General features: G+C 43.3%; 1 protein-coding gene across 1 annotated transcript in view; it reads left to right on the top strand.

The window, feature by feature from the left end:
- st8sia1 (ST8 alpha-N-acetyl-neuraminide alpha-2,8-sialyltransferase 1) overlaps positions 1-14,467 on the top strand; it is an 82,810-nt gene that overhangs the window by 50,420 nt on the left and 17,923 nt on the right. Inside the window, exon 4 of the mRNA XM_060843246.1 lies at positions 12,026-12,118. Coding sequence (XP_060699229.1) covers positions 12,026-12,118 — 93 coding nt within the window. The remainder of the gene's footprint in view (positions 1-12,025; positions 12,119-14,467) is intronic.

Below are 14,467 nucleotides of genomic sequence, written 5' to 3'. Positions count from 1 at the left end.
ACTGGAGCAACTTTAGGATCTGCCAACATCTGTGGGGACAGAAAACAGAATTAACGTTTTGAATCTAATAAAGTTCTGTTTTGGAACTAAGAGTGGCTGAAAAATTATGTTTTTTTATCCTGTTAATGCATAAGGAGGAACGAATGGAAGGTACTAAGTAAAAGCCAAAGAGGATGCACATTATGGAAAGGAGCGATATAGATGGATAGCCAGTGTTAATGGTTGGTGGGAATACCAGAAATAGATCAAAGGCATGCAACCAAATGTTGGGGGGAGGGGGTGTGGAGGTGTGGGGGTTAGTCAGTTTAAAAGGGGGAAATAATCTAAGTAGCTCCGACTGCAAGACTCACAAGTCTCATCATGTCCGAACATAAAACAATGTGTAAAAGCCGTTCTCACCTTTTAACCTGAACAGAAATAAAACTGATTCAAGCTTCAGTTTATTTATGGAAGTGCAAAGATAGAGGAGAATCATCAGCAAAACAAGGTTTGCTTTCGAACTTTATCATCAATCCAACTCTGTAGCTCTTTATTTTTTATTCACCCGTGGGATGTGGTCTCGCTCACTGAGCCCAGCATTTACTGCCCGTCCCTAGTTGCCCCTTGAGAAGGTGGGGGTGAGCTGCCTTCTTGAACCGCTGCAGTCCACCTGCTGCGGGGTGACCCACAATGCCCTGAGGGAGGGAATTCTAGGATATTGACCCAGTGACAGTGAAGGAATGGCGTTATGCTTCCAAGTCTGGATGGTGAATGGCTTGGAGGGGGATCTTGGTGTTTCCGAGAAACCAGTTCTCCTAATTAGTAAGCAAAATGGCTAAATTGAACAGGTTTGTTCCAGTGTGACAGGATGTCAGCTTTAGTCAGTCTAATTCTGAAAGTAAATGTGGAAAACATACCAGAATTATTGACGCGCATGCAGCAGAAATATGTATGTGTGTTTGTAGCGATACATGAAATACATCCCAGGCATCTTAAACATCTATCTCTATAAGACATCTAAATATAGGTCACAGATACAAATAGATATTCTTTTGAAACAAGTGGTGAAATTTCCCTATGACCTGAACAATGTGGTTAGGTACTTTCTGAATAAAGCAGTTCAGACTGTTTTTATATACCTCTGGAGTAGGTGGGATTTGAATCCAGGCCTGCCTGGCTCAGAGGTAGGGACACTACCACTGCACCACAATGGCCCAAATAACATGGCCTTGGTGAAAAATCTGGGAGAATAGCGAGAGGCGTCGAGTGCATTGCCACTGACAAGTCGCATTTTCCAACCATGTTCCATGTTCAAGATGTGATTCTTGTTAGTGAGCAACGTGCAGTGAGCAATTGGCCTTGCTAAATTGCCTATAGTGTTCAGGGATGTGTAGGCTAGGTGCATTAGTCAGGGGTAAATATAGGACAATAGGGTAGGGGAATGGGTCTGGGTGGGTTACTTTTCAGAGGGTCGGTGTGGACTTGTTAGGCTGAAGAGCCTATTTCCACTCTGTTGGGATTCTATTCTATAACAGGAGGTCTATTAGTAGAGATTATCATTCATTATCATCTTCATTATGACTGTATCATCACTCGATAATGTGTAGGCTCCCATTCTCCCAGTCCCTGGATGGGAGCAAAGCACTGGGAATTACTGGCATGGAGATTTGAGCAGGTACCTGGTGACTCCAGCTCACTCCTTGTTCCTGCGGCCCTCCATCTTGGCACCCTCACCTGAGGCCGCGCTCCATGGGAAGTGGCTACATGCATCCCACATCCGGGGACATTGGCATCCAATCTGTCCCAGCCCCTCTGCACCACTGTGGGACGTCTCCAATCCCACTGACAGTGTGCTCCTGCCCTGTGTGCTGCACTTTGGGACCCACTGGATATTCTCACTGAAAGACTGCTGCAAGGACACTTTGAACGCAGACGGGCACCCAGGCTGCATCTCAGGGCTGCTCACTGAGTCAGAGCACTCACTCACTTTGCACTTACCAGCATGTTTGCAGCTCCATGCCTTGCACCCTGAAGCACATTTTTTAAAGGCTTCTCGTATCTCCTTCAGATCTTGCAGTTTAATGCAGAATCAGTAGAGGGGGCACTCACAATCAGAGGGTTGGTGCCCCTTGTCTGGGGAGTAGACCAAGGTCTTAATCCAATCATTACGAGGAGCCATGGGAAAGCCGTCGGGGTGACATACAAATCTCAGTCGGGTTGGTTGGGGAGGGGTGGTCTGGTCATTTCAGGGCTTTCTGGTTAAGCCGCTCAAGGAGGTTCGCCCCAAAGTCCTGGGGGTCTAAGCACTGAAAGTTAGGGCAGGTAATCAGTGTGCGAGGAAGGCTGGCTAACTTAATTGTGGGGTCGGGAGTCAGAACACTAAATACCAGAATGTGAAATACTGAGGTGGGGGTGGGGGACAAATCAATACACTAGAGAAAGGGGGGAGGAGGTGGAATGGCAGGAAGCGTCGATGTTCAGTAGCACCCTGGCTTCAATCAGGGGAGCTTCCATGCAGGGATAGCGGGCTACCATACCTGGTATGTTTGCTTGATAAAATGGTGCTGGGGAGGTAATGTGGGCAGACAAAGACTCAGAGAGTTGGGTGGGGATTTGGAGCATGCAAAACTGATGGGGTTGATTGGGGCAATCAGACAGGGGTGTAAACATCTGAAGGTTCACCAAGATGAAGAGGCAGAGCCTTAAGACTCTCAGTTTGAGGCATGGTCACTGCCGCTTTCTACTGTACTGTAACATTGCGCAAGGGAGATGAAAATGGCTGTGCCCACACCTGGAGAGGATGGAGGGGTGAAGTTGGGTGGGGGGGGGTGGGATTTGCAGGGAGTTGGGGGTAGCGCAGTGGGATGGGGTAGAGTTTTGGACAGTGATGGATTAGGCCTCTGCTTGCAAATGATGGGAGACCCTTCCAAGGGTAACACCATGAGACAGACACCTACACGGAGGCTGACACACACTACGTGCTGTGGGAAGCTGAGGTATTGGCCTACTGTGTGCAGTCCAGATCCTGGCCCCAAGCCAAGATCATTCAACACAAAATTTCCCCAGTGTTGCCTGTGATACAATAGCAGTGTTTGTCTGGAAACATTCAAAGTAGTGATCACATCACAAGCCGTGAAACGTTGTGTAGCATTAACAGTGCATAGACTCTGTCCCTTTAGTGTTAGACTTGGGGCTAGACAGAGACTCACACGTACAAGAAATGGTGACGAGAGAACATACAATTATAAATGTGGCTCCGTATTTTGGAAGTTATTTGACTTATTTATAGTCACGCGTATTTTGTTACTTCAAGATGGTACCAACACGAGATGACTATTTTTGAGCCCTCTACAGCAGATCTTATTCTCACATTTCTCACAACCATTATGCCTCACTCAGTCTGGGGATCCCGTGATCTGTATGTTCTTGTTTGCTATGATCTGCCTGCACTGCTCACAAAACAAAACTTTTCATTGTCCTCAGGTACACGTGACAGTAATAACTCAAATTGAATCAAACAAAATACAGTGAAAAGCATTGTTTAGTCTCGCCACTCTCCGGCGCCATCTTAAAACGCAGAAAAATAAGCCAAAACATTGAACATAAAGGCAGAAAAATAAAGAAATAATGTGTTCAACTTTACAGTCCTTCTTGTGAAGTGCTCCACCTTGGGCCTGGTGGCCAGGCATGACTCTCCTTCACCGTGCCACCACCACTCGATTGAAAGTCGTCACTCTTCGAGGGGTGACTTGATAGAGGTTTATAAGATGATCAGGGGAATAGATAGAGTAGACAGTCAGAGACTTTTTCCCCGGGTACAACAGAGTGTTACAAGGGGACATAAATGTAAGGTGAAAAGTTATGGGGGGATGTCAGGGGTAGGCTCTTTACCCAGAGAGTGGTGGGGGCATGGAATGCGCTGCCTGTGGGAGTGGCAGAGTCAGAATCATTGGTGACCTTTAAGTGGCAATTGGATAGGTACACAGATAGGTGCTTAAGCTAGGCCAAATGTTTGGCATAACATCGTGGGCCGAAGGGCCTGTTCTGTGCTGTATTGTTCTATGTTCTATGTTCTTCGGTGCCATCTCCCCTCCACCGATGCCTTCACCACTGAGTTCACCCTGCACCATGCCATTGCATATGCCACCGGTTACAGCTCTGGCTCAAACTCAACTCCACCGCCACCATGTGTCCAGTTCGGGCCCACTTTGCCAATGCAGCCTCTGCCAATGCCGTCTAGTCTCATACTGGGCCCTAAACTCACCTCCGTGGCATGCCATCTGTGCCATCCATGTGCCCTCAGATGATCTTCTTTCTTTCCGTTCCGCTATGCCCACGTCTCCAAAATAGAAAATCTCTGCCTTAGACTTTGATTGGATTCCCTACAGCATGGAAACAGGCCCTTCGGTCCACACTGACCTTCCGAAGAGTAACCCACCCAGATCCCATTTCCCTCTGATTAATGCACCTAACACTATGGGCAATTTGGCATGGCCAATTTACCTGACCTGTACATCTTTGGACTCTGAGAGGAAATCTGAGCACCTGGAGGAAACCCACACAGAATGTGCAAACTCCACACAGACAGTTGCCTAAGGCTGGAATTGAACCTGGGACCCTGCTGCTGTGAGGCAGCAGTGCTAACCACTGAGCCACTGTGCCACCCATTTCTGGAGCAAAAGGTCAAATTCGCCATGTCATCGAATCAATTGTGCACCTAGACCTTTACAATGCTGTGGATAAAGTAATCTTTTATTTCTAAAAGCTACAGGCTATGTTCCCAAGTTAGCATATCATGATTTTTAAATCAATATAAGAAAGACAGTAAAAGATATTTTGAAAAAAAAACTACAGTTTACTTTGGATATTTTTTAACATTAATTCTGCTCCTCACTCTTTGTATTCCTGTTTGCTTAATTTTGATTTATAAGGGAAATCCCTGAAGGAGCATGCAAAACAATTGATTCTGATGTTGTCTTTCCCAGAAAGCAGCATTGCGTTCCTCATTCAGCAGTAAATTAGGTTGAATTGAGAAAGGACATGGAAAACTCGAGGCATTGTTTAAAGGTCCCAGTTAGTTTCTTGACTGTCCAGCATCCACTAATTGATTGTATGTAGCAGGTACTGAGGTGGTTTAGTACTTATGTGGATTTCATGGAGGAGGTTAAATTACTGGCGTTTTTGAGGAGCTTTAGGTTATTAAGTTGGGGCACCCTTTTGAGGGCATTTGTGGCTAAGCAGCATTTCACTGAGAGGGGTTAGGGAAAGGTACTTGCTAGTGTGCAAAGGGCCACAGAACAACACACTTGGAGGATGTAATCACCGATTATATTTGGGAGGTCACTTACATCTTCTATTGGCTTGGAAAGAGCACTGAAGATCATGCACTGTAATGTTTTACAGTGAGGAGTTGGTTGACACTTACTTGAGTAGTCAGTACCAACCATAGAGGACTTCATATCCCTACAGTTGTTACACAGTTAATATCATATGTGCCAAGCACCAGCTTCATATGACAGCCAGCATGTCAGACAAAGAGCATTTCTGTGACTCCCTTGTGGAACATTCCAAATTGCAAGAGGCTGTGCACTTTGCATGACTTCACTGCACATTAATTCAGTGCAATGTACCTCAGTATAGTACTGTACAGTTTCTATGCAGATCTACTGTGAATGTGATCTCTATAAGCCAGGGAAATGATAAAAAAATTGTAGGAAAGTATATATCTCTCTATTGCATAAATTTCCACAAAGTGTCAATATTGTGAGCAGAGCATGACCATACAATGCTTTGGAAAGAACGAGCTGTCCATTAAAGCCCTCCAGTCTCATCTGCCCCTTCCATTGTCTGCTGTACAGTTTATTGGCTTCACTGCCAAATTTTCAGAGTGATAAATTGAATGAATGCAACACAATTGTGCTCTAGATCCTACTCAGGCATCCTCATTTCTGCGTTCCTGATGTTTACCTCCCCTGCTGATAAGGTGATTGCTATATAGCAAGTTCAACAGGGCATCCCAAAGTGGGGTCCCAAGTACAAAGGTGCCTCCTGTGGAGCTCTAACAAAGTTGTAATAGCTGTGCTGTTTTAAATACATTACCCACCTTTTACAACCCTCGCCAATCCATGTCCTGACTTTTCACTGAGGGTTCATAACAATTTTCATTCCTTGAAAATTCAGTCACAGCGGAAAAAAACATTGGGGCAACCAGTGTCCATGTTGGTTAATAAAGATCTGATTACACTCGTCCCATTTTCTAACTCTTGGCCCATCGCCCTGGAGACTATGATAATGCAAATGAATATTTAAATACTCCTCAAATATTATGAGACTTTCTGGCTCAACCATCCTTTTTTGGCAGAGAATTCCAGACTCAAGGCCATACATTTTGTAAAAATATTCTCAGTGATCCTGTTAGCCTCCTGTTTCATTTTAAATCTGTGCTCCCTCTGCTAATGAAAAAATACCTTTCTATCCACCCTATCTAAGCCCCTCATCATCTTATACACCTCCATCAGGTACCCTCTAAATGTTCACTGCTCCAAGAAAAACAATAGCATCATATCCAATCTTTCCTCATAGTTCAGATCCTCAGCCCAGGGCAGCAACATGGTAAATCTCCTCTGCATCTTCTGTAATGCAGTCACAACTTCCTATAATGTAACGATTGCCCATAGTTCTACAGTTGTGGCCTTACCATCAGGTTTATATATTTCCAGCGTAACTGCTTCCAATGTTTTTGAATACTATGGCTTGGCTAATAAAGGCCCATATGCAATCTTAAGAGATCTGTGTATATGCACACCATGGTCCCTCTAATCTTCATTAGTTTCCAGGGTCCTACCATTGCTTCCTACCAGGGTGCAATCTCTTGTCACGTTAGCCCTCCCAATTGCATTAATTCACACCGTTCCAAGTTGAATGTCATTTTCAATACTCTGTCCATCTAATCAGTTGATTGATATGTTCCTGATGTTTACAGCTATCCTCTTTACTATTTACCACCTCAGATATTTTTGTGTTACTTGCAAACTTAATCATACCCTCTATACTTATATCATAATGTTTCATGTACACCACCATTGTATGGGCCTTGCCAGTGAGCTTGTGGAACTTCATTAAAAACAGACTTCCAGTCACCGGTACATTGTACTATCGCCACCCCCACCCATCACCTTTTGCTTCCTGCCTCAGTCAATTTTTCTGTCCAACGGATCCCAAAGATTCTTACTTTCTTTACCAAACTGCCAGGAGGGACCTCGACAAAATCCATGGAAACCACATCAAATGCATTACCCTCATAAACACTCCTGGTTTTGTTTTCCAAAACTGATCGCCTGATTAATTTGTTTGTAAAAAAAAATTGAATCAGTTGCTTGAACATGTTGTGACACAGCTCTGGGGCTGGTGAGATGTGAACCCAGACCTTCTATCCCAGAGGCAGGGATGTTATGATTGTGCTACAAGAGCAGTTATGTTCTGTGCCTTAGCATTTTCCAATAACCTGTCAACCACTGAGGTTAGACTGACTAGCCTGTAATTTGTTGGTCAATTCCTTTGTCTTTTCTTAAATAATTGGACATTCGTAGTTAGCTGAAACCTCACCTGTGGCCTGAGAGGATTTGAAGATTAATGCCAAGGCCCCTGATATCTTCTCCATTGCCTCCCTCAAAAGCCTGGGATACATCTAAACAAAACCTGTGGATTTATCTACTTTTAAGGTTGTTAAACTGAGTAGTAGTGCTCCTTCTGTTGATTTATTCTAATATTTCATAGTCTTCCACCCTGATGTCTGTACTTGTATCATTCCTTTCCACTATGAAGATTCTCAAGATATTCAAAAAAGATGATGCCCACATCTTCTGAGTTTACACATACATCACCTCTATGGCTCCTTTCTTTCTGTGGATATACACTTGCCCTTTTTACATTTTTCCTTTATTCGACCTACCAATACTTTATCATTATCTGAGCTTTCTGATATGCTTTTTAAGTTCTGCCTTGCTCTTCTCCAGGAGCTCTGCCTTGACACATCAACATTACAGATAGGAACAGGTTTAGGCCATTCAGACTTTGAATCTGCTTTGCCATCCAGAATGATCATGAATGCTCTTCTATCTCAATGCCATACTCTCAGTTTCTCCCTATACACTTTGATGCCTTTAAAAGCCATCTCTCAAGTTTCTTTTTTTCTTCTTAATCCTAACCTTTATATCCCTTCGCATCTAATTTTCTCTGGTCTTGATCCCACACTTTGCCCATTTGCTTGTTGTATGCATCCTATTGCGCTAATAGTTTCTTTTTATAAGCAATTGCTCCCAGTCCACTTGACCAAATCATATCTTATTAAAGTTTGTCTTTCCACAATTTAGAACTTTTATTCCCAGTCCTTCATTTCTATAATTATTCTAAATCTAACCCAGTAATGATCACTATTTCCAAAATACAACCATGCTGATATGCTGTCCTGTACTCAATACTCTGACCAATTAGCTTGGGCTATTTTTCAAGTGTTAGGTCCACAACTGCTCCCTCTATATTTGGGCTTTCTGTGTATTAGTTAAAAAGATTCTGCTGGATGTAACTTAAGAAAATTTATCCCCAGTTAATATTTGGAAAGTTAAAAACTGTGCTCTAAGTTTTCTTATTCTTACACTTTCCTGAAGAAGGCTTTTCTTTATCGGTCAGAGTATTGAGAACAGGAGTTGGGAGGTCATGTTGCAGCTGTACAGGACATTGGTTAGGCCACTGTTGGAATATTGTGTGCAATTCTTATCTCTTTCCTATCGGAAATATGTTGTGAAACTTGAAAGGGTTCAGAAAAGATTTACAAGGATGTTGCCAGGGTTGGAGGATCTGAGCTACACGGAGAGGCTGAACAGGCTGAGGCTATTTTCCCTGGAGCGTCGGAGGCTAGGGGTGACCTTATAGAGGTTTACAAAATTATGAGGGACATGGATAGGATAAATAGGCAAAGTATTTTCCATGGGGTTGGGGAGTCCAGAACTAGAGGGCATAGGTTTAGGGTGAGAGGAGAAAGATATAAAAGAGACCTAAGGGCAACTTTTTCACTCAGAGGGCGGTACGTGTATGTAATGAACTGCTACAGGATGTGGTGGAGGCTGGTACAATTGGAACATTTAAGAGGCATTTGGATGGGTATATGAATAGGAAGGGTTTGGAGGGATATGGGCCAGGTACTGGCAAGTGGGACTAGATTGGGTTGGGATATCTGGTCGGCATTGACGGGTTAGACCGAAGGGTCTGTTTTCATGCTGAACATCTCTCTGACTCTATGACTCTAGGTATCACACATAAGAGGGTTCCTTTATACTCATTGTTAACATGAGGGGGGAAAAAGTGGGCCACATTGTGGTCTTTAAACTGAATAAGAAATTTCAAACTGGGTAAAAGGTAGAGTTCCTGGTTGGGAAATAAAGTCCCTACACCCACAACATCTAGAATATAATCACTGTGATAGATCAAGTGGGTGTGCACTCAGCACTGGAGAAAGCCTGAATGTCAGCTCTCTGTATTACAAATGTTTTGGATCTCCAAGTCTTGCAGCACTCTTAAAGCAAGTCACATGATGAAGAAAAATGTGATAGATCCAAGCGCAATACATTTCAATCATACAGTGCGTGCATGATGATCTGAAGAGTCTTTGAAAGTGCCAATCGTGTGTCCAAAGTGAAAATGACACCGCTCGTGCATCTCTGTTTTAGTCAGCACTATTCACAATCAGTCAAAACAGGGCAATCACGGGAGAAAAACTAATCACCTTAAGATCAGCTGGCGATGCAAACGATCATTTCACAACCAAGCTTTGGTCTGCAGAGGTTGGGCAAAGATGCCACTACATGTTGTCTTCAAATGATAAGCTTTTGTAAATGTCACCTGGCCAAAAGGTCTGATCATCTCCGAATGTGGATAAGTTTGATGGATGGATATTTGACCAAAGACAGGTCATGAGTGTGTGGCCCATATCTCCCTCTTGGGCAGATGTTTTGCTTGGCAGCACCGAATGCCATAAATCAAGGCTATCCCAGATGGTAGTAAGCCAAACCTTGTCATTATTCCCAGGAGAGTAGGGAGTCAGTTAGTAGTGATGGATGTCAGCTACAACTGATCATTTAAACAGCAGATGCAGCAAAAGTGAAATCTATCCTCCACCGTCAAGTAATCCTAATTTTAATCATATTTTTAAAATATTTTTAAGCTGTTAGCTGCTTGCTGTCCCCTCCCTCCCTCCACTCCAAGCTTTATAAGTCAAGAATAATTGAAATAAAAGAATAACTTTAATCACACATGGCTTCATTCATTCTCAGCTGACCCCAGCATGTAGTGGTGCTGAGGAAGCTGTTGTCACCAGCTCCCAGTTTCTCCCACCAGTTGCTGCACATTCCCCACTCAGTGGGGTACTTTTATCATTCCCAGTCCTCACTGAGCTTTACCCCTCTCTCTTTCTTCATAATGCTACTTATATTCTCAGACTCTGACCAAACCAGTGGTCATCCGTCCCAATATTTCCTTGCCCAGATCAGCATTATGTCACTTGATAATCTTACTCCTAATATGCCAAAAGTCAAATTGCTCAATCTTATATTTCTCAAGCTGCCAATAATTTCTGCAATGTTTTCCCTGATGAACTCACCATTACTTTCTGCATGACTCTCACACCATCTGACATTTGATGTTGGAAACCCCTCCCTTAAAGTCTTTACTGTGTTTAACTCTTTCTCCTTCTTTTCAATCCCGTCATAAAACTCATCTCTTTGAGCAAGTGTTTGATCAGCCCCCTCAGAGTATCTTTGGCTTTGGCTCTGGGACCTTAAGCCTTTATTGAATGCCTTGACACTTTGTCCTATTTTAAGGGCACTATAGATCATAATTGTAAAGCAACATTGAATTTTCCTGATTTATGGTCCCTAGTTTGGCTGTGATGTCTTTAATATTTTAATGGTCATCATGTAATAGTCATTAGACATAATGGTTTGTAGACAGATGGGACAGGAGTGGTATTATAGAAGGCAATACTTATCTGTGGTACTTAATGGAAGTAAATATAGAGAAGACATTTCATACGTTACACTTATCATGTGTTTTGCTTTTGTCCACCTACATCAGACTCTTTAGGTGCATAGGGTTAGAACTTGGCATGAGCTTTAATGGTGTATGGAATTATTAAACCCATTGTTTTAAACCTGTAGTCAGTGTGCACGTGTCCTCCATTTTAAGCTTGTGGAATGTTTTGTTACACGTCCTAGGTGATCCCCTTAAGCAGGTGATAAATACCTTAAAGCGTGAAGGACTCCATTCAGAAACTAGTCAGCTGTGAGTGGGACCGAACACTTCGGGATTCCTCACAACAAAATATTGTTTTCCTTAAAAACGATGTTTCTATGTGAAATAACTCCTCAGAGGCTGGCATCCCATCACCAATCACCCTTCGTTCACAAATGCATAGCCCTTGAACATAGCATTGCCTCTCTCTCACTGAGTCAGGCGTTCTGGGCTCCATATACCTGACATTCACCCTTTTATGTCAGCCAAGGCTCCCTGATTGAACCAGACAAATAGCCCCAATCAGGGAACTCATATTCTGTGAGGTCTAGCTGGCTGACCTCATTACAATTACGACATTGTGAAGTGAAGAAGAACAGTTATATACCCCCTTCTACCTCACCATGTGCCCAAAGCCATTGCCAGCTAGGTAGCTGACCCAACGCCGATATTCCTGATTGAGCCAGTGGCCTATAGAGGCACAGCCAGTGGTTGTAGCTCTGTGTGTAAAGGCCCTAGGACCCCTAAGGGTAGATGGTATTTTTCATGTTGAAAGTGAGGACTGCAGATGCTGGAGATTAGAGTCGAGAGTGCTGGAAAAGCACAGCCGGTCAGGCAGCATCCGAGGAGCAGGAGATTCGAAGTTTTGGGCGAGAACCCTTCATCGGGAATGGGCCCTTCCTCTTTTCATGAGTGTGAACAAGTAAAGTAAGCACAGATTTCAATGATTTAAAGACATCTTTTTTTTTCTCTCTCTTTGCAGATGTAACCTCCCTCCTCTATCTAATGAATACACCAAGGACGCAGGGTACAGGACGCACCTAGTGACTGCAAACCCAAGCATCATTGAGAAAAGGTGAGTGCAGCGTTCTTACAATAATCCAAAACTCAAGATCAGAGTAGAGGCAGAGTCTGGTTCATTGAGATTTGTTTCTCCTGCACTGGAACACATCCAGTTCACAGAATCATAGGACTGGTACAATGCAGAAGGTGACCATTCAGCCCATTGTATCTGTACCAGTCCTTCTCCCTAGTGCCAATCTGCTGCTTTTTCCTCATATTCCTGTGCCCTGTTATTATCTGAGTTGTTCAGGCCTCTAGCTGACCTTCCGTGGCATAACATCAATGATAAGGAGGATAAGCATAGCAGCATTTATGGTCTGTACCTTTTAACTCAGTCTGCGCAGTTGAAGCATCATGTCACTCATTAATAATCATCATGCCTTGTGGACCTATTTCAAACATTAAATATTAGCAACCTGAAATGCTCAGTGAGAGCAAATGGCAAACTGTCTTCAGACAAAGGATAGTCTTTGCTTCTTCATATTTGAAGACCAGTGTCACTGTGCTAACATGATTTGATTGTGTTACTTATGTTTTGGAACCTTTCAAGAACAAAGCAATAGGAGACTATTCAGCCTCTTCCACTTATCCCCAGTTACATTGTGACTGATCTGCATCTTAATTCCATTGACTTTTCACGAGCTTGACTACTGCTGAAGCAATTATGGTGATTTTACTGTTTTACTCTCTTCTTCACCAAGCAAAACAGTTTCTGTTAGAAACAGAGTTGAGCTGGGATTCAATTCCTCCCCCAACCCCAGTTGCCCAGTTGCTACAGACTGGGAGGATCTCTGATGTGATTGTTGGTCCTCACCAAGTAAATTGTTTTCGTTTAGGCCAATTATGGTACCCAACTGTTACGACGATTCCCAAGTTTCTGTACTGCTCCTCTCATGGTTGAGCGATAGCATTCTCAAGTTAAAAGTCAATATTTGTGGGTTCAGGCCGGGGCCTGAGCACAAATGGTGGGCCAACGTTTCACTGCAGTACTGAGGAAGTGCCACATTGCCGAAGGTGCTGCCTTTCCAATGGGAAATTAAACTGAAGTCCCACCAGCTGCATGGAAAAGAATCTAAGGCACTATTGCAATGAAGAACAGGCGAGTTTACCTGAGGAAGAATTTTGCCTCTAAAGTCCATCCCTAAAGGCAGATTTCTGGTCACTCTATTGATTTTGTTGGATCTATCGCATTGCCCACGTTACCTCAGCATTTTGAAGGTATACTGTTTGTTGTTTGCGTCGTGATGAAGCTGTTCAAGCTTTGAGACCAAGTTCCTTCTTTTCTGAGAGTGGAAATACTCTGCATTACTGGAAGAGCGTGCCAGGTGAATAGTTTACGTCAGTAATCTTTCACCAGCACCGTGGTTTCCTGCTCTGCTTTATGATGGTGCCGCAGAGTTTGAATTCTCAGTCGAGTCTGCTGTAAGTGTTGTTCACAAAAATCCCAGACTAAGTATTACTGTCTAGGAATGTTCAGCAGCTTCTCGCAGTGTAAGATCAAACTCCATTTACCTGATAAGTTTCACCGTGCTTCAGATACAGAAAAATACTCAGAAAACACTCAAAGCTTAAAATAAACACAAACATCTTCGAATCATAGACTGGTACAGCACAGAAACAAACCTTTTGGTGCAGTTTGTCCATGCTGACCAGGTATCCTAAACCAATCTAGTCCCATTTGCCAGCATTTGACCCATACCCCTCCAAACCCTTCCTATTCACATACCCATCCAGATGCTTTTTAAATGTTGCAATTGTTCTGGCCTCCACCACTTCCTCTGGCAGCCTATTCCACACACGCACCACCCGCTGCATGAAAAAGCTGCCCATTAGGTCCCTTTTAAATCTTTCCCCTCTTACCTTAAACCTATGCTGTCCAGATTTGGACTCCCTTATCCTGGGGAAAAGGCCTTGTCTATTCACCCTATCCATGCCCCTCATGATTTTATAAACCTCGATAAGGTTAACCCTCAGCCTCTGACACTCCAGGGAAAATAACCCAAACTGTTCAGCCTCTCCCCCTACCTCAAATCTTCCAACCCTGGCAACATCCATGTAAGCCTTTTCTGAACCCTTTCAAGTTTAACAATATCTTTCCTATAGCAGGGAAATCAGAATTGAACGCAGTATTCCAAAAGTGGCTTAACCAATGTCCTGTACAGCTGCAACATGACATTCTAACTCTGATACTCAATAATGTCTTTACAAAGCTTTTTGTAAGTATCAGTTACACATGTTTGTTACGTATAACAATACACAAATTCACAAGAGGTTTATAGTTAATAATCTCCTGTGTAACAGCCATCTTTTGCAGATTCTACTCTACAAATGGATGGAATTGCCCATTGCTGGTGGAGTACCA

The sequence above is a fragment of the Hemiscyllium ocellatum genome, chromosome 23 (assembly GCF_020745735.1).
Source record: "Hemiscyllium ocellatum isolate sHemOce1 chromosome 23, sHemOce1.pat.X.cur, whole genome shotgun sequence".
NCBI classification, from domain to species: Eukaryota; Metazoa; Chordata; class Chondrichthyes; order Orectolobiformes; family Hemiscylliidae; genus Hemiscyllium; species Hemiscyllium ocellatum.
Note: the sequence above shows the minus strand (reverse complement) of the source record. Positions and strands in the feature narration are given on the sequence as shown.